General features: G+C 51.1%; 2 protein-coding genes across 2 annotated transcripts in view; one reads left to right on the plus strand and one right to left on the minus strand.

Moving 5' to 3' along the window:
* Cdh23 (cadherin related 23) overlaps window positions 1–25,651 on the minus strand; it is a 373,665-nt gene that overhangs the window by 46,277 nt on the left and 301,737 nt on the right. The gene's annotated exons all lie outside the window — the stretch shown is intronic.
* Window positions 3,555–24,957, plus strand: Vsir (V-set immunoregulatory receptor). Its single transcript, XM_051153106.1, has 7 exons — window positions 3,555–3,762; window positions 13,863–14,291; window positions 14,543–14,599; window positions 20,402–20,509; window positions 23,565–23,592; window positions 24,396–24,592; window positions 24,765–24,957. The coding sequence occupies exons 1-7, from the start codon at window positions 3,687–3,689 to the stop codon at window positions 24,800–24,802; spliced, it is 933 nt and encodes a 310-aa protein (XP_051009063.1). The 5' UTR covers window positions 3,555–3,686; the 3' UTR covers window positions 24,803–24,957.

The following is a 25,651-nucleotide window of genomic DNA, read 5'->3' on the forward strand; positions in this document are numbered from 1 at the left end:
TCCCACCAATCATTACTCTAGAAATCTCTGCCCTAGAAAGCTCCGCCTCCTAAAAAAAATCCTATATAAAGGCTGTGTTTGCACAGTTCTCTGCTGTCTTCACCTGGGAGCAGAGGATTCGTCCTTCTTCTCCCGGATTCCTCCCTCCAATAAATCTGGTGTTACTCTCTTATCAGAAGAAGCCAAAAAGCCCAGAAGAGAAACAGCAGAGCGCAGGCTTTTAAAGCTCCTCGGCTCATCAGAGGTTGGGGTACCCTCCCCTGGGAGCTGCAACATTTCTGCTGAGGGAGCCTCCTCTCAGAGCTGTGAGGTTCCTGGGTTCCTGTGTCATGTCTCGGGATTCCCTTGGGGGAGGGGCACTGTCATAGCCCAGAGCTGTGAGGTTCCTGGGTTCCCATGTGTCGGGACTCTTCCCTTGGGATGCTGCCCCACCTCAGAGCTGGGGATACTTTCCCAGGCCTCAGAGTTATGCGCCTCCTGGACACCGTTCCCACCCGAGCAGGAAGGCCAACACTTAGGGCTTGAGATCAATACCTCAGGCCTACATGGTGGAAGGAGGAAAAACCAACTTCCCCTAGTTGTCTTCTAACCTCCACATGTTTGCCGTGGCATGTAGGAACCTACATATGTGTTAATACACACACAGAGTAAGCAAGTAAACGGGTAGATAGTGTAAAACGATAGTAAGCATTTGAGGGTGAGAAAGCATAGTGCTAATATTTCTCACTTGGGTGAGAAAGACCTCACGCGGAGCTGGGTGTGGTGGTGCACGCCTTTAATCCCAGCACTTGGGAGGCAAAGGCAGGTGGATCACTGTGAATTCTAGGCCAGCCTGGCCTACAAAGTGAGTCCAGGATAGCCAAGGCAACACAGAGAAACCTCGTCTCAAAAAACAAAAAATTTAAAATTTAAAATTAAAAGAAAGAAAGAAAGAAAAAAAAAAAAAAAAAAAAAAAAAAAAAAGAAAGAAATAGACCTCATGCTGAGTTTGGAATAGACTGGACACTTGAACAGCCTTAGCATCCCTTCTAGGCAGGAAATACCTTCAAAATCTCTCCTATACCCTTTGCAGTGTATGGGTGTGGGTGGGGGTAGGGAGAGGTTTACATCTTTCTCCATAATGCGTGGTACTATGAGACACTACAGTGATGGTCAAAGAAGGCCAACATGGTCCCCTTGTGCTCTGCATAGTCCTGATTATAGCTATGAGCATTCACCCCCTTCCTCTAGAAGCTAAGCTTGAGCCCACCCTCCCCCCCCAACCCTGCCACACTTTCCCAGACCCCCTGCAGCACCAGCTGTAAGGAAGAGTTGGAGTCCAGCCTCCTCATGGCCACTGTCCCATTGTCCCATGCTCCTTGAAGATTCCCTGGAAGAGAACCTGATCATCACTCGGGCTGCTGGGGCTGGAGAGTGGGGGGCTTGAACAGACCTACCCCTCTCCCACCCCATAGCCCTCTTACTCTGATGTCTTTGGCTTCTGAGCTGAAGAGGAAGTTGGACCTTCATAGGGCTACCCTGCCTTTCAAGAGGGTTTGAGGTTGCTGGGCCAAGCCCACAGCTTGGGCAATGCCTGTCTCTTCCTGTGGTGCAACTCTAAGTTGTTCAGTGCTGGGATGTGTGTCAGGGGAAGGAAGGGGCAGGGTTGGGGAGGTGCTCTGCTCTTCCCTGGAAGGGCCCCACTTCTCCTCTCTGGTGAATGGCTGGGGTGGGAAGAGGGCCTAGTGTCTACCTTATCTCTACTGTCTTGGTTGCCCTCTGGCAAAAGAGAATATGCGTTCTAGCACCAAGAAGGACCCAGAGCTGTCTCACCACATGTCCTGACTTGTGTCTTGGCAGCTTCTGGGGTGCTCACGCCAGGGCTTTTGTTAGCTTCAGGGACACTAAGCCTGCTTAAGGTCACCTAGTAATAACAGGGCACACTATCCTCCTTCTCAGGTAGCGTTCCTTACCTACGTAGCCCAGGTGGATGAGCCCATAGAACCTGTGACAGGCTGCCCGGAACACCCACAGTTCAGGGCTACCAATCTGTCCTACCACTCTGATCCCTGACACCGTACTCTGTCTTTCCTCTGTCCTTCAACCAGGGGCCACAAGGAGTTCAGTTTTCTCCCTGACCCTTGACAGTCACCTCTACCACTCTATTCAGGCAGTGCTTGCTCTCAGCTCTGTCCCTCCCGGCAACAGTGCACTAAACAAAGTCTTTTCACATCTGGCCTGTGTAAGGGACTTAGTCACAGTGGGAGGCTGGGTCTAGTTGGATGGGGTCACAATCTCAGATACTTGAAAGGCTGTGAGAACATGTTTAAGGGACTCCCGTGAAACTTACTGAGAAGTTAAGAGAAAGAGAGAGATAATAATATAGTTTAGTGACAGACACTTGCCTGGCATATGTGAGGCCTTGGATCCGATGTCCAGCAATGAATCAGCTGGTAGAGTACGCTTCTATGTTTGACTCGATCATGGCATAAACTGGGCATGATGGTGCGTACCTGTAACCCCATCACTGTGGGAGGTTAGGGTCCTCAAGACCCAGTATGTTTGGGTATGCAGGAGAACTCAGGTTAGGAATTAGCTGGCTGGTATCTCAGACATGGTGTTGTGGCTGAAGGAAGTACTGACAGAAAGGGTGGGAGTGGGGGCTCCAAGGTCAGGCCAGGAAAGAACAGAGCGGAGCTAACTCTAAGTGATGACAAAAACATGGATGAGTGTAGAGGAGAGGAGAGATGTCTACGAGGGCCAGGAGGACAGCATAGGAGTGAGTCTGCTGAAGGGGCATGGCAGAGTACTCCTGTAATCCCAACATGCAATAGGCTGAGTGAGGAGACTCTTGAGGCCAGCCTGAGCTACATGACAACATCCTGTCTCAAAAAGCTAAAAACACTAAAAACCACAAACGAAACTCCACCCAAACAAAACAATACAAACAAAGCCAAAACAAACAAAACTCCATGTAAATTACAAACTAAACAAAACAACAACAAAAATGGAATAAAGTGAGCCTGTGATAATTGGCCACCAGTGGGTGTAGTCCTGGGGGAAAGAGGCTGACAAGATTCCATGGGGCACACCAACAGCAAATCCTGAGGTTGGGAAGTTCTAGGCTTGCACATGTCCTGTCTGGTTCAGGTAGTACAATCATGTAGGCATGATTGTACTAGGGTGTCTCAGATGCAGGGTACACGAGTACAGAGTGGGCCAAACTCCTTCCTTCTTGCTAAACTCATTGTGAACTTCAGATTTCACTTACTTATCTATCACCCACCCATCCTTTCCTCTGTTAGCCTTGGAGGTTAGCCTTGGGCGACTGGAACACTGAGGCAAAGTCCCTGCTTCCAGACTAGGAGAACTGCAAATCAGACAGGGTTAGGCTTGGATTCACTCCTTAGTATGCACGCCATCATAATCTCTGAAACACACCGTGACAGGCAGAGGGAAGTGGCTGGTTGGACACTTGCCGCGTCTATCTGCAAGACCAGCCCCGCCCCCTCCAGGCCCTAGAGACGCAGTACCGCCCGCCGCCCCTTGGGGGCGCTGCTGGGCGGGGAGCTGTCTCGGCCGCCCGCCGCACTGTGGGCTCGGCACTCACTCTGGCAGGCGGCCTGTACAGCTGGCTCCCTGCGCTCCGGGAGCCCCGCTTGCTCAAAGAACACTCTGTTTCTCCCGTTTCTCGACTCGACGGCGACATGGGTGTCCCCAGGGTGCCAGAGGCCAGCGGCCCGTGCTGGGGAACCCTGCTCCTTTTCCTGGCTGCATCCAGAGGTAAGGTTTGCAAGCAGTGGGGTGCTAGGGAAGAGCGCTAAGGAGTACAGTCCTGTAGGGTGGTGGTGGGGACCTAGGCAGGATGGGAGTGCCTTGAATCCCCTCAGCCTTCGGTGACCTCCACCCTACCTCTGCTTTGAGGCCGCTGGGACAGCCCAGCAAGGTCCAGTGGTGGCTTCCTCCTACAGTGGACACATCTGTAAGTGCTAACAGCTGCCAAAACAGCAGGCAAAGGTCTCTCTTGGGGACAGCCTGCCAGACACTTCCCTCCCCAGAGAGCCCAGAGCAGGGACCATGAAGAGTTTCTGCAAGGCAGGAGAAAGCCAAGGTGAGAGTCACCCCAGTCCTATAGTGGTTGCTGACTGGATTTTGATACCTGGGCATCTCCCTGCCTTCTTGCATCAGAGTCTTAGAGGATTTAGGGGGTGTGGTGCTGTGACCCAGTACCCCATCCCCTTTGACACTCCTGGGTGAGTCTTGATGGACACTCCCAGATATGAGCAGCGTTGTTACCTGCTCTATACTGAAAGTCTGATGGCACATTTGAATGATTAGTGGGGTCCTGTCATTTAGCCAGATTGCAGTTGAGTAGCCAGTAAGGGGCACTAGGGAAGACATGGGACACTCCCTGAGCCCAGCAACCAGCTCACCCCAGGGGCCTGGATAATTCCTAGGCACAGACATAGAAGCCTCACACTGGGAGGTGGTCACTTCCAAAGTCCAGACTCACAATTCCAGACTTCCAAAGTCCAGACTCACAATTAGTACCTCATCCAGGGACATGGCAGTTCCCCCAGAACCCCATCCTTGCTTGCTCAGAGCAGAGGATCTCAAAGAAAAAGGGGACCCCCTACTCCCTTCACTGCTTGTTAAAACCTTTCCCCAGAGAACCCACTGTACAGGTAGCTTTTGAAAGGGTCCAGGGACAGTGCCAGGCGCAGAAGGATTCATAAGTGTCAGGGTGGAGATGGTAGGCAGAGGGAACCAATGGCCACATCAGAAGAGAAAGAAGAGGGGTTAAGGGAAGGAAAGGGAGGAGAGATAGGGAACTTCTTATCAACCCTGAGAGAGGCTGGCCTGAACCTCTGACAACAAAGAAGGCACTCACACCCTGTAGCCAGGACAACTTAAGCCCTAGGCCCTATCACTCTAAGGGACAGGAGACTGAGGGGGGTGGGGGGGTATGGGTTGGTACTGATCCAGGTGGGGGCTTGTCAAATTCGCAGCACCAGGGGACAGCAGCAGGCAGGAAGGCCAGTACTGAATCTACCACAGACTACCATCTTTCCCCTAAGTGACTCCATGGGTCCCCTTTCTTGCCCCTACCCTTGCGTGAGTGGGATGCCTTCTGTTCAGCAACCCCAATTTGGGAAACTAAGTCCTAGAGAATCAAAGCAGAGGCAAGCAGGGAGGGAACATCCAACAGCAGAGGCCCTGAGGGGAGCCAGGAATCCCCCGGTCCTATTGTGCCTCCAAGCTCAGAAGGTTGCACAGCTGCCACTCTTGGCTACTTAAAGTACTTGGTGAGCTGAAGGCCACCTCCCCCTAGCTCAGCTCAGGGAGGTAATTAGAACTCTGGGAGGTTTTCAGGAAAGAAACAAAGAAACCTTTTAGCTTGGGGTTCTAACAGGTGTGACCACTCCAGCGCTCTTTCAGGTCTAGGAGGCCTACTTGGTCTCGAAGGCTGAGGGCTGAGACCACTCTCCCAGCAGCTTCTGTGCTGTTGCCTTGGGCAGAATTGTGTTTGGGGCAGGGCGAGTGTTTGGGGCAGGGTGAAAAGGTGTGTGTGTGTGTGTGTGTGTGTGTGTGTGTGTGTGTGTGTACCCTAACCCTGAGACCAAGGTGTGTGTGTGTGTGTGTGTGTGTGTGTGTGTGTGTGTGTGTGTGTGTGTGTACCCTAACCCTGAGACCACTCTCCCAGCAGCTTCTGTGCTGTTGCCTTGGGCAGAATTGTGTTTGGGGCAGGGTGAGTGTTTGGGGCAGGTTGAAAAGGTGTGTGTGTGTGTGTGTGTGTGTGTGTGTGTGTGTGTGTGTGTGTGTGTGTGTGTGTGTGTGTGTGTGTGTGTAGGGTACTACTAACAGTCAGAGCTTAAGAGATGCTTGGGGCACATGGAACATACTCCTTTCTTGGCCAGTCATGGGCTGATGGGGTGGGGATGGGGGAGCCCGGAGTCCTAGACCCCAGGGGGTGCAGAACCTCTTCCCCACAGGCTAAGATTTGAGGAAGTTATTACCTTGCCTGTCCTTAGTCTGACCCAAGAGCCCTATTCACATGGGTGCACTGGTGTGAGAGAGGGGCAGCTGGCTTCCCCCTTCATGGTAAACAAGGCTGCAAGGCCCTATTGAGTAAACTCAGTGCTGCAAGCCTCTGAGGCAGCAGTGGTCAGCTCTTAGGAAATCCTTGAGCCCCGCCCAGTACACTGAGACTAGAGATGGCAATGCCATGGGATGCCCACAGGCCAGAAACACTTAGGGAGTACTGAGCTGAGTGGGGCTGTCTTAAGGCACCAGTGCTTCCCTGCTGTGGATCTGGGAAAGGGCAACCAATGGAAGTTAAAGGGGTGGTGGGTGGGTGGGGCACCTCCTCATCTGTATGTTCAGTATACAGGATTGTAGGCCTAAACAGAAGAAGCAAAGGGTCCTCAGGGCCCATGTGGCCTGTTGGTACTGACTGAACCTGGCATATTGAGCTTGAGGTCTATACGCAACTGGTTCAAAGGCAACTATAGGTCTGTTCTTGCCAGAAAGCAGCGCTGGCTTCTGATACCTATGGATTCCTTTTCGAAGGTCTGGCTGGGCCATGGCCTGGAGGGGTCTGGGGTAAATCTGCATGCCAGGTCTTCCACCAGCTCCAGCTCTAGCTTAGCTATTTCATAGACCCGTGTTCAAGTCTTATCTAGCCATCGGTGAGCTGGGCTGGCTTCTTAGCATCCTTGGCTAAGTCTCCACCTGTAACACAGGGTTGTGGGGGGGTGATCTTTCATCTTTTAAACACAGCTATGTGGAGCTGATGGGCAAAACTTTCCATGGTGCCCTGTCCTTGTGAAGTGGATAGTGCGACAGCTCCTGGTTTCTGAGGACTCCATACCAGTGGCTTTCCAGCTGAGCTTATGATTGCCTACAGAGCCCTGATGAGAGCCCAGGTCATTGGAAGCCCATGGGAAGAAATATCACTGAGAATGCGTATCCCAGACCCCTTGAACCTGAAGGATGCCCAGGCTGGTTCTAGCTGCCCTTCTGGACTGATAGTCTGAAATGGCCACAGGGGTGCCTGGACATTCTCCTCCTAAGTCCCCTATCCATCAGGCCACCATCATAGGCAGCCTAGCCTAGGATGTGCTTATCTGTGGTCTCTCTCTCTCTCTCACATCCCATCTCTGTACAGCCTATTTTTTGTTGACCACCTCCAGAGGGAAGCAAGGGATGCTAGGACCTTGCTGTGCTCTGCTCCTAGGCAAGCCCTCCTTCCCTTTAGCTTTTCTGTATAGGGTCTGAGCTACCAAGGGAACAAGGTCCAGTCTTGCCTCAGCGACTCCTCTATCACAGGGCTCCAAGCCCACACCTCCCCCAACTGGCTGGGTGGTGTGGCTGCTGCTGGCTGATGCTCTCCTCTTCGGGAGGGGGAAGGGTAATTCCCCTTGGTGCATTCTGGGTTCAATTGCTCATCACCTGTACGTACTATCTGCCGAATAGCTACCTACTTGTTTTTCCTTTAGATCTACGCTTTTCTTTAAAGTAAAAATTTTAAGGGAAATTTTAAGTCAGCGTCACAAGTGGAAAATTAGTATCATTGGCCATAAATAGAGCATATAAAAGAACACCATTGGCAAGCTAAGTAAGGGAATTAAATGTTAGCTGGAAAGTTAGCCTGGGCAAGGCTCAGCATGTAAAACCTGTTGCTGTCTCTTATAGAAATAAATGAAGTAAAAGTAAATAAAATAAAACAAAACAAAAAGAAAGAAAAGGATGTTTTGACGATATAGTGGCATCAAATAGGGCTTTCTTTTTGATATAACCCGGGCTGAGAGAATACTGAAATAGGAACAACTACTTTTCTTTATGATTCAATGTTATTCAATGTAAAATCAAAAGTAAAACCATTTGCGTTGTTAACACTGCCAGGCAAACTAAGCCCTCATTGGCCAGGTCAGCTGTCCATCTGTGGGAAGGAGGCGGAGCCAGCCTCTCGTTATTCTCTTGAAAAAGCAACAGCTCCTCAGAGGCCTGGGTTTGAATTCTATCACAACTCTTTCTCTGTGAGTCTAGACAGGTTTCTATCTCACAGGCTTGCAAATTAATTAAATAAACAAGCCCGTGTATGAACGCTTAAAACAATACTATCACGTGAGCCCCTTGCAATGGATGGAATCAGATCTGAGGAAGTCTCCCTGGCCTGACCCCTGAGGACCTGTTTGAAGTGGCATGGGGTTGAGTCCTCCTCGGAGAGGCCTCAAGTCTCTCTAAGAACCCTCTAGAGGAGCCTCCCCAGCCAATGCCCTGGCCCACTGCCCAGGTCCTCCCCAGGAGGCACAGTGGCTAGGAGCTCTATCCCTGAATGCAGGCCGTTTTCCCAAGGTGCTGGAAGTGTGGCTTCCTCCCATAGAGATCTGCTTCCCCTCTCCAGACTCCTTGGTCCATATGAATGGATACTTCCTGCTGGAGCAGGGATCAATAAACACATCTGAGATGCCCTTTGTCCTCACTAGCCAGAGGAGCTGCACACAGACCTGCTGGCTTCAGCCTACAGCCTTCACCCTGGGGCACTTCCTTTGGGTTTTGACTGGACCCTGCCCCTCTGTTTCCCTCTGTACCATACATCTTGATAAAAGTATAGCCCAGGCTTTCCAAACCTCAAACACCTGGAGAGCATCCTGGGAAATGGGGCCTGTGACCTGGGATCAGTTCCCAAGCCCGGAAGGCCAGAGATCCCCCATCTCTCTCATCTAGTGCAAGGCCAGCAACTGCAGACAGTCAAATAATTGTTTACTCGGCGAGCTAGCAGCTGGACAGACCTCAGCTGTCTGGGTGGGGCCTTCCTGGCCTAGCCAATCAAGCTCGGGACCCACCTCCAAAAACTGGGGTGTTGCCTTGGTGACTGTGGGTAAAGCTAGCATGCCTGTCAGGGAAAACAATACTAAAGCTTGTCCACACCCACACCCACACACCCATCCCCTGTATACCACAGAGCTTGGTGTGTGGCAAGAGGTGACAGTCTCAAAAACAAGACCCGAGAGGATGCCAAGTAAGAGTTCCTTTGAAACTTTCCCTAGGGGTTGTGCCCTAGCTGGGCACCAATGGCTACAAAAGTTTGCAAAGACTGCTCCCTCAGGGAGCTCTAAGCTCCACAGCCTCTGCCTTGAGCCTGCTAAGATCGTGCTAAATACTTGTGGAATGAAAGAATTTTTTGGGAGTGGGGGGCTGGAGAGATGGTTCAGTGGTTAAGAGCACTGCCTGCTCTCCTAAGACACCAGGGTTCAATTCCCAGCACCCACATGGCAGCTCATGGCTGTCTGTAACCCTCACACAGGCAGACATGCAGGCAAAACACCAATGCACATACAATAAAAACAAATTATAAAAGAAAGAAAGAATATTTTGGTTTGGGGCTGAGGAACAGAAAGGACAGTTGCTATGACTGTAGGGGTCAGCTCGGGGTCAACTCCTCTCCAAAAAGCTGAAAGATGAAACGTAAGCTCCACCCAGGGAGGATGGTTAAAGGCAGTGCTCTTCCTGTCTGCCTGCTGGTTGAAGGCTGTGGGTCTCCTCTCAGCTACAGAGGGTTGTGTGGCCTCAAGCAAGTCACCTTATTTCAGTTTTATCTTAAAAAAAAAACAGGACATGAGGTATAGCTTGGAGCAGCTGCCTATAATCCCTCACAAATGCAAGGCCAGCCTGGGCTTTAGTCTGCAGCCTTTGCCCTGGGGAGGTTCCTCTGAGTTTTAGACAAGCCTGAGCTGCGTAGCAAAAGACTATCTCACAAAAACAAACAAAACCAAAACCAAAATCAAACAAACAAACAACAACAACAACAAAAACAAACAAAGAACAACCAACTGACCCCCTAGGACCCAAAGCCAAACAAGAAACCCCATAAAAGGCCAGGCAGTGGTGGCACATGCTTTTAATCCCAGCACTTGTGAGGCAGAGGCAGGCATTTCTCTGTGGTTCGAAGCCAGCCTGGTCTACAAAGTGAGTCCAGGACAGCCAACGCTACACAGAGAAATCCTGTCTCAAATGAACACACACACACACACACACACACACACACACAGAGAGAGAGAGAGAGAGAGACAGAGACAGAGACAGAGACAGAGACAGAGACAGAGAGATAGACCCCATACACATATAATAAGGGTGATAATGATAATACAAAAATACATGGACTAAGGGTTATATCCACCTTGGGATGAAATGCCTAACAAAAGAAGGGGCCCTGAGGGGCCTGGAGAAGTGGTTTGGAATTAAGAGCACTTGTTGCTTTTCCAGAGGACCTGGGCTTGGTTCCCAGCATCCTTCACATTAGGCAGCTTACAAATGTCTAATTCCAGCTCTAGGAGACCTGACACCTCTGGCCTCTGGGCCATTCATGTGTACATATGCACATGTAGAAAAACACGTGTGTGCATGTGTGCAGGCATGTGTGTGTGTACGCGCGTGCGCACACACACACACACACAACTAAAAATAATGAAAGTAGAAAGAAGTGGACCTGAGAGCAGAGCTGAAGGGCTTCAGCAGGTTGGACTCTCCTAAGTGCAGACAAAGCCTAAGGAGGCCCAGAGAAGGGTGGGATCTGCATAGCTCCACATGGTTAAGGCCCAGCCTAAGGAGGCGCCAGGGGTCCAGGACAGAGTTATAGCAGTCCCCAGATCTGGAATTTTCCTAGCTCACAGCATCCTTCCTGCAGGTGGTCTTACTTGTTGGGTGGGAGTAGGGAGCCAAGGGTAGTGCTTTTCCCTGGACACGCTACCGCCTGGGCTTGGGGAGCTTTTCAGTCCCATGTGAACTTGGCTACCCTAGAGCCAGGGACCTTCCTCCCCACCCACTTTCCTGGTCCTCCACAATGACCCAGGTGGCCTAGGGGATCTGAAGCTGACAATGAGCTACATCCTCCCTCCAAGTAATTATAATTTCAGCTGGGCTGGGTGAGGCCCAACAGTGTGTGTGTGTGTGTGTGTGTGTGTGTGTGTGTGTGTGTGAGAGAGAGAGAGAGAGAGAGAGAGAGAGAGAGAGAGAGAGAGAGAGAGAGAGAGAGAGAGTTTGTGTGTCTGCAGGTATGTGCCTAGGCCCTTCTGCCTGCTGTGTGTTGTTTTCTGTGGCCCTGTGCCCTGGAGTATCCTCCCAGGGACAGGCTGCTCTGAGCCTCAGACATAAGGGATGCTATACTTCTCGCCCTCCTGTTCTCCTTCAGGACAAACCCTTTGTCTTTCCTGCCCACTCTTACCTGGCCTCCTGCAACCCAGCCCTGATCCCAAAACAGCTTCTCCTTCCCACTAACTCAGGAAGAGGTCTTGATGAACCTTGATGACCGTGGGATGCCCCCCACTTCCTCTCCCCCCTCCCCCAGACAGGGCCTGGGTTCTTTCCCCCTGAATGAGTATCTGTGCACCATGTGCATGCCTTAAGTCTGAGGAGGCCATAAGAGGGCATCGGATCCCTTGGAACCGGAGTTAGAGACAGCTGTGAGCCACCATGTGGGTGCTGGGAATTCGACCCAGGTCCTCTAGAAGAATAGCCAGTGCTTTTAACCATGGAGCAAATTCACCCAAGCCACAAATCCAAACCTTTTCAGTGTTAGCAACCACCCCCTGCCCAGCCCCTGCCACCAAGTACATAAAAAGGCAAAACCAAAATCAAAAACCTACGTTCATGGTCAAAGGCCTGGGTTGGAGTCGGGTCTCCAGTGGTCCCTTGCTGTGGGGTGGTGAGCAAGCAAGCTGCTTTACCCTGTCTGTGAACTTGGTCACCCCAATAATGAAATGTGAAGAACCCAAGCCCTCTCTCTCTCTCTCTCTCTCTCTCTCTCTCTCTCTCTCTCTCTCTCTCTCTCTCTCTCTCTCTCTGTCTTGGGCTGTCACATGTACCAGACCCCTGGGCACAGGACACAAACATACGTCATTGCATCTCACAGTTTTCTGGGAAGCCTGTTTTCTTTGAGGTTACTATGGTTCAGGCCCTGACTCCAGACCCTCTGCAACTTGAGACAAAAAAACCACTTTCTATTCCTGGGCCTGTCACTGCCTGAAAAGGAGATGGTATCTCACGAAAGAAGTTCTGAAATCTCTGCTCACCTTGGCAACAGCATTACAGAAATCTCTTGTGTATGGGCCGGGCTGAGGGATGAAGGTTCTGGAATGCCTGCCTTCCTTACTTTGTAGGTCTAAGATCCCACTCCTACAGGCATCCTTCAGGGCCATGGGATTGTTGTCCCTCTCATAGTCTAACTGACACACACAGGCTCTCCAGCACTAGATCATTAGCTGTTACTGGTCATTCCTATCTTTATGGCAAAGAGTTTGAAGCTAGCATCTTCGTTGCATTGGATTTCTGCCCCTCTCCTTGGAAGTGTTTCTTGCATTTCAGACAGAATACTTTTAGGACAGGTCATGTCCTGGCCTCAACACTCACCCGCCTCTGTTGATGTTTTCATTTTTGTCCTCCAGTGAGTCTGAGGCTCAGCTTAATGACTCAGTGTCACTGGACCCAAGTGCAGCCCTGGTCCAACTCCAAAAGCCACACCAGGCTGCTGCTCTTTGCACTGGGCCAGGCTGTCAGAGCTTTAGGGGGGGTTCCCAGCCTGGCACCAAAGGTCCCGAACTCCTCTGAGGGCAGGGAGGGAGCATCAGAGGAGGAGGTCCTCTGGGCGGAGGAGTTAAAGGAACATGCATGCGTGCTTGCTTGTGTGTATGTGTGTGTGTGTGTGTGTGTGTGTGTGTGTGTGTGTGTGTGTGTGTGTGTGTGTGTTATGTTCATGTTTGGATATGGAAGTCAGAGGACAGCCTCAGGTGTCATTGTTCACTTTCTAAAATAACTATGTATTTATTTTATGCATATATATATATGTATATATATATATATAATTCATGGCATTGGCATGAAAGCAAATGACAACTTGCAGGAATTGGTTCTCTCCTGTGGACTGAACTCAGGTCATTAGGCTTGGTGGCAGGTGTCCCTCCTACCTTTTGGGACAGGGTCTCTCACTGATTTGGAACTTTGCCAAGTCTAGGCTAGGTGCCCAGTGTGTTTCTAGGCACCCACCTGTTTCTACCTCCCATCTCACCATCCCTGGAATTACAGACCTGTCCTAACATGCCAGGATTTCCACCTGGCTTCTAGGGATCGAAACATGGGTCCCCGAGTTTTTGAGGCAACCCTTTTTCTAATAGAGCTATGATCCCAGCCCTCCATTGCTAGTCTCTCTACGTATTCCAAACCCTCTTTCTCTATGAGATCTTCTGCAGCCGCTGCAATGTGAGTGAAAACCAAAGTAACGCTAAGATGTGATGATCAGAGGCCCCCACACACTTTAGCATCCCCATCATCCCCATCTCTCTTCTCCCAACGTATGCTGCATGAATGTCCTTTTTCTTACAGGGGCAGAAAATGGCTTATGCAGTTAGTCCAAGGAGCAGGGTTGCCAGCTCATAGTCTAGTCTCAAAAGACTTGGCTCAGGCTGTGGCTATGGCTCGGCTGCTGGCATGCTCCCCAGCATGCACAGAGTCCTAGGTTGGAGACTCTGTTCCTTTTAAGCTGGGCTGATGGCCTGTGTTCATAATATCAGCACTTGAGAGGTAGAGACCGGAAGATCTATTCAGGGTCATCTTCAGCTACGGAGTATGCTTGGGGCTAGCCTGGGTTGCTTGGGAGAAGGTCCCATGTTGGCTGGCCAGGCCAGTCTTTTGTTTGGCTCAACTTTCCTCCTCCCTTCTCCCTTCCCACTTGGGAGGCCTGAAGGCTCTTCCTGTGTGGGTTTGTGATGGATGTGTATTAAGTAAGGGGGGGGAGTGGTTGAAGTCAAGCTTTCTACTCATCCTGAGGGTGCCCAGGAGTGGCACTCATTCAGGCAGGTGACAGGGGCTCTCCTCTCTCTGAGCAGGTCTGGCAGCAGCCTTCAAGATTGCCACACCTTATTCTTTGTACGTGTGCCCTGAGGGGCAGAATGTCACCCTCACCTGCAGGATTCTGGGCCTTGTGCCCAAAGGGCATGGCGTGACCTTCTACAGGCAGTGGTACCTCAGCTCACGAAGTGAGGTTCAGGTGTGCAAGGAACACCAGCCCATACGCAACTTCACAGGCCAGCACCCACATGCACACCATGGAAGTCACCAGGCAGCCAATGTCAGCCATGACCATGCCCAGGCACATGGGCTAGAGCTAGCTTTCGACAACCACGGTAACTTCTCAATCACCATGAGCAATGTGACTCAGCGGGACAGTGGCCTCTACTGTTGTCTGGCAGTAGAATTCAAACACCATCACCCAGAACAACGGCTCTACGGGTACATGGAGCTGCAGGTACTGACAGGTGAGGCATCTGCACATGGCTGGGAGTTTGGGTTGGGGAGTGGGGGGGAGGGTAGAGGGAGGAGGTGTCTGCATATCTGTCACATGATTATATGTGAGGCTATATATGAGACTGTGAGTGACGTGGCACTCAAGGGTATGTGGGTGTATAAGGAGTGAGTGCATGTATGGGGGTGCAGACATGTGATTATCTTGTATCACTGACCACACGGGCCTCACAGTCACTTACCAGACCTCTCATTGTTCCCACAGGCAAAGAGTCTCTATCTACATGTACTGCGTACAAGTCAAATGAACAGGACAGTGACAGTAAGGACTGCCCCGCCCCCTAATATCTTCTGTGTACTCTTTCTGCCTTTACCGTGGGCCCAGACCCTGGGCTGGACTCTCGCTTCAGTACCATATGCTTGCAGTTCCCCATTCTGTCTCTGCTGCTTCTGGTTCCCTGTTCCTTCTTGACTGTGGCCCCAGAAGCCCCTGCTCCTGCCACTGCCCACTCTGTGAAGCTCACATCACCACTCACGCCCTACGGAGGTGGCACGTATTCCCACTGCCCATTGGTGTGGCATGGACTTGACTGTAGCCTTTCCAGCTCTGTTCATAGCTCATTGCCCCTGCCTGTGGAAGGAGACTGGACATCCAGAGCACAGGGTGTGGCTGTCAGCCCTGGTGCAGGCCCAGAGAGAAATCTTAGGGGCGAGTTAGTGGGCTTTGCTCTCAGGGAGGCTGGGCACATAGAAGTTTGTCTGAGAATGCCCCGTGGCATATATAGGAGGCACGGGGACATGTCTCAGGGTGCCCCACACTTCCATAAGGAGAGGGCTATGGCTTAGAGGGTTGTCAGGCATTCAGGGTGAGCCAGCTCTTGCTTATGCCCTAGAGAGGCAGAAGTAAAAATTGTGACCCTGGCCTCTAGTAGGATGAGCCAGAAGAATAGGGACCATGGAACTACAGCCTCGAGTCAAGCCCCAACTCAACAACCAAGACAACTTCCTTCTACTCAAATTACTTGTATTTCAAACCAACCAACGACCCCACCATGTATAAAATTGAATGAGAGGCACACCAGTGTGGCAGTGAGGCCTTTGGCTCAAGTCCTTCTTCTGCCACGCACGCTACTGAGCTCAAATGTCTGCTCAGCACCAAGCCACGGTACTGTCCTCACTTCCCCTCTCAGCATCCTCTTCCATCCCATGAAGCAGCTCATACCATGTTCATACATGTATGCATTTGAGGGACACAGCGGTGGGGAATAGGCAATGTTCACTTCCCCCATGGCTCCTTCGCTCTGAGCAATCACCCTGGCCCTGCAAAGAATCTGTCTCAGCAAACTCCTGCTTCTGCTACTGCCTGCATGTCATGGGTGGGGAAAAATGAGGTTTAGGCAGATCCTGGCTGGCCTGGAACTTGCTATGTAGAATAAGCCTGGCCTCAGACTTGCAGCAATCCTCCTGCCTCTGCCTCCCAGCTTCTGAGATTCCAGATGTGAAGTGCCACAGCCAGCTACAACAGGACTTTGTGAAAAATAAGCCACATGTTTTCAGCCTTGGGGATAGAGATACAAGATGGTAGAGGGTTCAAGCTGCGGATGTTGGAGCTGTTTCTATTCCTGAGACTCTAGGGAAGATACCCAAGGGTGAGGTGGAAGCCTTGACCTTGACCTCCAAGGTGCTTAGTCTTTTTTCCCCCATCCTTAGGGTTTGATGTTTTCAATCCTCATCAATTCTTGGAGCTGTGAATCTCTGGCTCCTGCTTTCCTGAGCTATTGTCCAGAGAATTGGCTTATTGAGGGCCAAAAGAACATGCCTGCTCCCTCAGCAGCTGTTGGGGGCAGGGGGATGTCTCTGATGACCTCCGAAGGCCCCTTCCATATTCCTGGCTCCAGTAGTCTAGACACTAGGCACTAAGCCAGGGTTGGTTCCTGGGTGCCTGGAGAATCTGGGATGCTCTGCTACTTTCTGTATCATTTCTCCATTGAAGAATGGGGGTAATTGTATGCCCATAACACGGAAGCACATGCTATTTAAGGGGCTGCCTCAGGGATGGGAAATGTGCTGTGTCTCAGGCCCAGGAAGCTAGAGATCAAAATAGTTGGGAGGGATGAAGGCTGTGTCGACCACTCAGCCACTAGCTTGTAAGAGTAGTTCCAGCACCATGGAAGTGTGAGCTCCTATCTCCTCCTGATGCACACTAGCCATTGGATGTTAGCACCCAAAGGTACTTTATCTATTCCCGTGCCAGGGCAGTATGGAAACGGATGGTGGACACGGACGAGTTTCTTTTTTTCTTTTTGGTTTTTCAAGACAGGGTTTCTCTGTGTAGCTTTGGTTGTCCTAGACTTGCTTTGTAGATCAGGCTGGCCTCGAACTCACAGAGATCCACCTGCCTCTGCCTCCTGAGTACTGCGATTATAGGAGTTTCTTAACACATTTCTAGGGCTTTTACCTGGCCACCCAGACCTTTGCTAAACAGGCCCCAGGGCCAGCAACTGAGAACTATTCTGTACTGTTCATTAACTTTGGAAGGCCCCAACATCAACTCTCTTTCATGCACAAGTGCTCAACCACAGCACTCACTGGGTTTGTGTGTTTTCCTTTCCTAATTCCAGTCTGAGTGGCTAAATGTTACCCTATGGGAGAATAGCTAGATTAAACTAGGAACAAGTCCAAGTGGGTTTCAGGTAAGAGGAAGTGTATGGGCTAAGGGGAAGGGGCTGTCAAAGGTGTGGGCTGGCATTTCATAGCATTGCCGACAGGCTTTGGATTTCCCCTGAGATCAGGGCAGGACTGGGCAGCCCATCTCTACTCTTCCCAGCCCTAATGCAACAGGCTTTGCCAGACACCTTTCTCAGCCTCCTTTGTGTACACCCACAGTGTACCTGGCAGGCCTTGGGCATAGGCTGAGCAAGCTGGGGCTTCTCATCCTGCCTGTTTTGAAAGGGCCTGGCACATCCCACGAGGTGGTTTGAGTAACTGCTTCCACCAGTGCCTCGCCACCTTCCCAGGAAGAGCATGGCTTCAGATGGTGACTAAGTTTTTCCTGCAGTGGGTGCCTCCTTGAAGTAAGGAGAAGTGCAGTTAGGTTTTGCAAAGGTATCTTAAGCCTCCAAGGGCATCCAGGCTCACATACCTACCTCCAGTCCCCACAGTAGTCCGAACAAATCCAGCATATAAAGAAACAGGCTCTGGAAGTGAAACCAAAGGGGCGATAGAGGGCAGGATTGCCACTTGCAGACCAGAGGGTCAGGCAGAGGGGTCCTGGCCAAACCTCCAAGGCAGGTTGTGAGCACCTGGCTAACTGCACCACAGGTTGCTTAGTAACTATAGGATGAGACAAAAGTGCTTTTGCAGCCAGCTTCTCAATTGCCCACAGTAAGGTCCTTGGATGGGGTTTAGCCACACTGAACCGTATGAATTATAGGATGTTTTTACTTTCAATATCCCATGTTCAAATGCAGCCACATTAAAACCTGCAGGGACTCTGCTTTACTGTGGATTGGAGCTTCCTTTGCAATTTGCCTAGCAATCGGTACTGTTTCCATACCAATGAGTACTTCTAAAGTGCCTGCCAATGGTCTGCTCAGTTCCATATAGCTCGCTGTGAGCGAATTTATGCTTCCAGGTTGTTTAGCATACAGTGGGATAAAAATGGCCCTTGTTCCCAAGTAAAGTGCAGAGGCAGCATGTAGACCAAGGCATATCTGGCTCCCAGAGGTCTCTGGAGATGAACCTGATCCTATGACAGGAGATGCTAGCCATGTTTTAGCATATCGAAAGGCTCAAATTGGGAAGGAAACGGGCTTACGCCAGTTGTGGTTCCAAGGGCTCGTCTGTTCCCAGCTAAACTCCTGGAGTCAGCAGATGGACTGAAATAAACCAAGCCCCCATGCTATAGGGCTCATGCAGTGGCGTGGCCCTTTCCGAGACAATTTTGCAACAGCCTAGGAGAAAAACACGCACACAAGGCTCCCTGGCTCAGTGCTCTGACGCTAAGTGCTTAGGTCCAGATGTACTGCCGGCGTGAGCAGAAATCTGAACCCAAGGGGTCCTTGCTGTAAAATGAGTACTGTTGAAGATGGAAGTAAACAATGTCCCCAGCAGACAGGGATGTTTGCATCAATTCTGGGCAAGCTGTATATAATAGAGACCTGGGAAGAGTGAGGTGGGTGTCTGGGTAAACAGCGAGATAGCCAAAGTGCTTGGGGAGTCAGGCGAACATTCTCATGTGATCCCAAGAGAGAAGACCAGATCTAGATGGGTGAGGACTGTGTGAGGGGAAGGAAGAGACTTGGATTTTATGCATGTGTATCCATTCCTGTGTGTGCATGTAAGTCTTTGAAGCAGGCTCTCTCACTAAATCTACCACTTATAGTTTGGTGAAGCTGGCTGGCCTGTGATCCCCCAAGGGTTCTCCTGCGTCTAGCTCCACACCCCTGGGGTTTACAGTTACTGGTGGAGCATGCCTTTAATCCCAGCACTTGGGAGGTAGAGGCACGTGTATCACTGTGAGTTCGAGGCCAGCCTGGTCTACAAAGTGAGTCTAGGCCAGCCAAGGCTACACAGAGAGATTCTGTCTCGAAAAACCAGAAAATTAAAATTAAAAGGGATCTGGAGAGCCAAACTCATGCTTGTAGAGCGAACGCTTTACTGACTATTTTTAAACCTGTACCTTGGCTGGGCATGGTGGCGCACGCCTTTAATCCCAGCACTTGGGAGGCAGAGGCAGGCGGATCTCTGTGAGTTCAAGTCCAGCCTGGTCAACAAAGTGAGTCCAGGACAGCTAGGGCTACATGGAGAAACCCTGTCTAGAAAAACCAAAAAAAAGGAAAAACAAACAAACAAAAAACCCCGTACCTTCGTTTTTTGGTGATGTAAAGATGTGAATCAAAAATAGCATTTCTCTAGTCTTCCCTCTGCCCCAAGTGCTGGGAATGGAACTTGGGAGGCTGTTCATCCAGCTAAGCGTGCTATGTCCCTAGACAGTGCTCTAATTCTTGCTGCAGATTTTATTCTCCTGTAATTGGTGCGTGTGTGTGTGTGTGTGTGTATGTGTGTGTGTGTGTGTGTGTGTGTGTGATATCAAGAGGCCAAACTTGCAGGAGCCTTACCCGATGGAGCTCAAGGATCCCCTTAAAGAATGGACTGTTTGTTTATTTATTTGAGACAAGGTCTCTCGCTACAGTCCTGGCTGTCCTAGAACTCACTATGTAGACCAGCTGGCCTTGAACTCACAGAGATCCCTCTGCCCCTGCCCCTGCCCCTGCCTCTGCTTCAAGTGCTGGGAGTAAAGGCATGACCCATCATGCTTGGTGAGGCTGAAGCATTTTGTTTTCATTGCAGTAAAATATCCATCTTTAAATACCAGTGGCACGTAAGAAATTACGTCCTTGCTGTTCCGCAACACTGTGGTTCTAATTTGTTTTAGTCACTTGGGCTTCTTTCAACCTTGAGCCTTGGCATTGGGTGTGAAGGGCCTTTGTGTGGACATCCTGAGGTCCAGGGTGGCCTAGCTTTCTCTTGTAGGCAGGACAAGGGGTTTGTTCTCTCTTCTTTGGAGCTTTCTGTGTCGTGAGCCTTATTTCCTTGTGTCCCCTGGGGTGGGGGTGAGGGGGGGGACTTAGGGCTGTCTCTGAAAGGTCACTAGACCTCCCTGGCCTCTGCAGGCCACTAAGGATCTGGTTATGGGGCCCTGTTTCTTGGGCCTCTCATCCTGCCTCTTCTGAAAGGACCTGGCATATGCCGTGGGGTGGTTTGGGTAACTGCTTCCAAGAGTGCCTCCCACCTTCCCAGCAAGAGCCTGGCTCCAGGTGCTGACTAAGCTTTTCTACAATGGGTGCCTCGTTGGAGTAAAGGAACTACAGTCAGGCTGGCTTTACAAAGGTTTCCTAAGCCTTCCTGGGCAGCTAGGCCCACCCACATACCTACCTCCAGAGCCTGTCCCCACAGAGCTTGAAAACCTTTCCACAAACGCTATGCAGCCTTCATTCCTGCCCAGGCCCCTTCTCCAAGCTGATAGAATCTGAGCACCTCTGTAGTCACCCTGTGTCTCAGTGTGCCTTTGGGAGAAGCGGTGGGAAGGGGACCATCATATCAGCTGCTTTTGTCCTTCCAGGCATCACTGCTGCGGCCCTGGCCACGGGTGCCTGCATCGTGGGGATCCTCTGCCTCCCACTCATCCTGCTCCTGGTCTATAAGCAGAGGCAGGTGGCCTCTCACCGCCGTAAGTACCATCTTCTGGGATGGTGATAGGGTTTCCTGGCTGGGAGGCCAATAAAAGCATGGGACATGAGGACTGTATCGTCCTTCCCCACTCTTCTGTACCTCTACAAGGATCTGGCTCTATGGCTGAGAGGGAAAGGCACCTGCACCTGCCTTTCTCTGAGCCTGATGTTTGCCAGCAGGCAGGGCTGGCTTGGCACTCCATACAAATGAGTAGGTAACTACAAAGCATGGTGGGGCTAACTCAAACTGGCTTATAAAGATGTTGCCACTCAAAGATCATTTGGAGACCTTCTTGAGCCGATGGGTGGATTTGTTTTGTAATGGGCAGCAGTTGCTGGGGGGCAGAAATGAGTTTCGGGGGTGTCAAGAAATAGCAGAGCTTTTAGTGGTGGCATAAGTTGTCCTCTTCCTTTCACAGGCGAAAGCCCAGGCTCGGCAAGTTAACTGACTAACTGAATGTCACAAGACATTGTGAGTGTAGAGCTGAGGTGCCCCCCTCCCCCACAGCCGATGGGGCTACCCTGCCAGGCACTGTGCCAAGTTGTCACATCTGTGCCTCACTTAGTCACTATAACAATTCAAATAGAGGATGTTCCTGTCCTCATTTTATAGATGGGCAAACCGAGGCCAGGGAAGGTTCCCTGACTTGCCTAATAAAACACTACAAATAAACAGTGGAGCCAGGCTTCAAGTTCATGACCACAAACACCAATCACACACCTTTTCTGGGTAACATTGTCTCTTGTCTGCCCTGCCCTCTCCTATGAGCCTTGCTCAGCCTGCGTTCTCCAAGGGGTGGGGGGTCCGGTGGGTAGGGAGTGCTCTGTTCTGGCAGTTCCTCCCCAGCCTCTTCCTTCTGCCTAGCTGCAGAAGGTAATTGAATGAAGACTATTGTCACCCAGTCACACCAGATTTCCTCTGCCCTCCTCTTCACCTCCCAATCAGCCTGCTGTTCCCCCTACCCTCTTTCCTGGAGGCCTAGACTGGAGCCCCACAGTGGGCCACTGTGGGCTGTGGCCTCCTCACCCTTCCTCTCAGACTGTTTTATCCAGTTATTAGCCTGCCTGTGGGCATCCCTAAAGCAGCAGTGTGGAGCATGTAACAGGTTAGAGTGGAGGAAGAACCCTGGGCTCTGCTGGGGGGGGGGAGGCAGAAATGACTTGAAGAGCTAGCTGGTCCCTCTTCCCAGAAGCTAGGCTCTGGATGGATCCCAAGGTGCTTTCTTTATGTTTCCATTGTCCAGACAACAGCACTGCCTGGTCACATAGTCAGATCAGGGGACAAGAATTGGAAAGCACACCCTTTTGGGTAGTGGCTGCAAGTGTATGTAGGGGCTTCACTCAGCTTTTGTTGGGCCTGGCCTTTCTTACAGGTATCTCTGCAGGGTTCCTATTCTGCTCATGGGACCTAGTGGGATGGAGGTGGCTGGAGGAAAGAAAACTGAAGAGAAGGAGAGAGGGAAGGAGGGAGGGAGGGAGACAGAGAGAGAGAGAGAGGAGAGAGAGAGAGAGAGAGAGAGAGAGAGAGAGAGAGAGAGAGAGAGAAAGAATGGCCAAAATGCCATTCTTGTGGGGTTCTGAAGACACAGGCCCCAGCATTGGCTCTAAACTTCCTATCTGCCCCAGGAAGACATGTGACCTGGGCTTAGAGAAGAGCCCCTTGGAATGGGGAACACTTTATACTATGCCATAGCAGGCTCCTGTCCCAGAGTAAGGATATCCTGTGTACAGTAACAGGAAAGGAACAAGAATTTCTCTTCTAGCACAGCTCTGTAATTCCAGTGCTCTGGGAGGCAGAGGCAGAAAGAGTTCTGTAAATCCGAGTTTAGCCTGATCTACATAGTAAGTTCTAAGGCAGCCAGAGCCACAAAGTAAGACCCTACCTATCTCAACAAACAATCAAACAAACAAAGAAAGAAAATTATCCTCTAACGCAATTATTTCGAGTCTCCTCTCAGCCCCCAAACAAAAGTCCCCAAATCTATCTTCTGATTTCAGATTCAGCAACAGAAACATGAGACATCAGAGGTGCCAGGTCTTTAGAAAGACAAAGTGCCAAAGGGCAGGCAGAGGCATATGGGGGGTTCTACACAGATCCCAGAGTAGCACCTGTGGAATGTTGGGAACCAAGCAGCCAGCAAGTCTCAGCATCTGCCCCAGGGGCAGCAGGTTAGCTCATGGTGTACACTCTGGCCAGAAAGTTCCCAAGTCCTGGGCTGGGTTGCCTAGGAATGAGCATGCTCGAGACAAAAGAGAAGAAGAGGCAGCTCAGTGTCTCCAGCTCTAAAGTGGAGGTCACCATCTTTACCCCAGAGCAAGGTGGCAAGCAAGGATGATCTTGGCCCACGCAGCCTGACACAGAGCTACTCTGTCAGCAGAAGTGAACTCGATTTCAGGAACTTTGTGCAACTTCCCCGTGTTTGTCTTGCAGATGCCCCTTCCCTAGCTCCATTCCCCATGCAAACCTCCTCCTGAAAGAAGGCTCTGTGTGAGGGTGTGGGGAGCTGCAAGAAAATGGGAAGTTGGGTGTTGCTGCATTTGGATGATGGCCAGTTTTAGGGAGACACCAAGGCAGGGCTGAAGTGGGGCTTGTGCAGGGGGCGGGGGGGGGGGGGAGAAAGTGGGTAGAAAAACTGGGAAGTGATGGGAAGACTGAGGGAAGAAAGAACCCTCTAATTCTAGGACCTGACCTTGAACTGTCCACACTCACCAAGTTGTGGCTACAGCCCAGAGAGACAAACTTGCCAATAGAGACCAAAGTCAGCACGTGCAGGGGCCTGGCCTTTGGTTGAAACTTAAAATTTCAAAGTCTAGCACTGCCATGCTCTTTGGGAAAGTGTCAGTCTGGGGCCAAATATCATCCCACATGTAGAAAGTGTGGATGCATTTCACTTGTACACAAAGGTGGCTGAGCCTTGGGTCCACCTGCTAGACAGATACATGGAACTCAGGCCTCCTCAGGGAACAGTAAGGATGCCTGGGCATGGGCCAGTGCAGGCAGTGGGGTCTGCAAAAGGCTTCCTTTCTGTGACCAACTTTTCTGTCTATCTCTAGGTGCCCAGGAGTTGGTGAGAATGGACAGGTAAGGCCCAGAGTGACTTTGAGAAACTTCTAGGACCAGGTATCAGGGAAGGGGTGTTTCTGTGTGGTGTGAGGTCCTTGCTCAGCAAAATACACAGATGGTCAGAGCTGCATCTGGCACATCTGGGCTGCTGGGCCACTCTGTGTAGAACCTTCACCCCTGCTAGGCCCTGGTTCTGCTTGGAGATGCTTTTAGTGGGCACCTCTGGGTCTTAGTCGTCAGCCTGGCTTAGGATGGGCAGGAATGGGAGTAGCTGCCTGGGCAGACACTTCAGCATGTGAAGGAAGCTCATGACCACAAACACCAATCACACCCCTTTTCTGGGTAATGGTGCCCCTTGTCTGCCCCGCCCTCACCTATGAGCCTTGCTCAGCCTGCATTCTCCAAGGGGTGGGGGTCCGGTGGCATGGTGGTGGCTTGGCTGTACCAGGCACTCTGAGAGAAAACTGTCAGGCTGAGCATGCAGGAGGAAGCCAGTGGCTGCTCTGGGTAGGGGTGGGGGTGGGGTAGGATGGAATCAGAGATGGATAGGTAGGACAATGTTATCTGTGCTTGGGCATGGGCTAGCTTAGGCTAAGAATTAACCAGCTTCAGAAGCTTGGTCTCTGTCCTACAGTGTGTATGATGGAGATAGCTTTTCAGATTAGATCAAGGTTGACCAGTAATCCCACTAGAACCTCATAGCTGGAAGGCTTTCACAAATTGCCCTTGTCCCAGATGGGAAGAGAAGAAAAGGAAGGGGAGATAAGAAGGATAGAAGTGCTCTGAGGGGGCACTGATCACCTCTAATTCTGTTTCTCTAGCAACAACACCCAAGGAATTGAAAACCCAGGCTTTGAGACTACTCCACCCTTCCAGGGGATACCTGAGGCCAAGACCAGGCCCCCACTGTCCTATGTGGCTCAACGGCAACCTTCAGAGTCAGGGCGGCACCTTCTCTCTGACCCTGGCACACCTTTGTCTCCTCCAGGCCCTGGGGATGTCTTCTTCCCTTCCCTGGGTGAGTGTCACCTGGTTTTTCAGCACCCTGACTGATAACATGTTAGGATCGAAGCTCTGCAGGGACCCCACCCCCCCATCCCCCACCCCCCGTCACTGGGGAATCTTCATGGTGCAGAGTTGAATAAGGGGACACAGGCACCCTCTTATTCACTTTATCCTTTCTTTTACAGATCCAGTCCCTGACTCCCCTAACTCTGAAGCCATCTAAACCAGTTGGGGACCATGGACAATGGTACCTGGTCAGGGTCAGATGCATTTGATCTATGGCTGGCCCTTTGACAGACCTTTAGGCATCGATCTCAGCCTCCTCGCTCCTATTCTGAGCCTAGACTCTGCTTTACAAGATGCTCGGACCCTCCCCGTTTCGGACGCTACAGGGGGGCAGGGAGAAGATGCTGTATTGCTCATTGTTCTCAAGATCCTAGGATGCCTAGAGACTTGACTTCACCAGCCACAGCTAACAAATGACCTGCATCCCAAGAATGTCCAGGGTGGCAGCAACCTTTCTTCATGGGACTCAGCAGCCAAGATGGGATGAAGTAGGCATCTGCCACCCTCCCAGGCAAGAGACACAAGATGCGAGAGACTCCCACCCCACTGTGGGTTTGTGGCTGGCCTGCTCTTTTGCTTGCCATTGGCCCTGACTCTATCCCCTGAACTCTAGAGCTTGGCCTGCTTGTGCCCGACTGAAGATGCTTCCCCAGCAGCTTTCCACTAGCAATCCGAAGGTCTGTCAACAGTTTGACTCTGGGCTCTCATTGCCCGAATGGCAGTCCACAGAGCTCAGTGGTCAGAGGCTCTGAAACAGGAAGTCCATGTTGGGTCCAGGAGATACTGTGAGCTCATTAGTGTCTTGAGCAATGTGAGGCCAGAACATCGTACACGGAAGTTAGTGAGGGCATGATGGGAAAGGTGAATGGAGAATGGCCTTCTTCCTGTCCTCATCATCTACCACTCCCACTGTTCAGTGTGGAGCAATGACAAAGGTGACCTCCACAATGTCCTAACTATACTGTTAGGACTATACTTCTTAGTGTGAAAGAGATGCTATTAAAAA

The sequence above is a fragment of the Acomys russatus genome, chromosome 11 (genome assembly GCF_903995435.1).
Source record: "Acomys russatus chromosome 11, mAcoRus1.1, whole genome shotgun sequence".
NCBI lineage: Eukaryota > Metazoa > Chordata > Mammalia > Rodentia > Muridae > Acomys > Acomys russatus.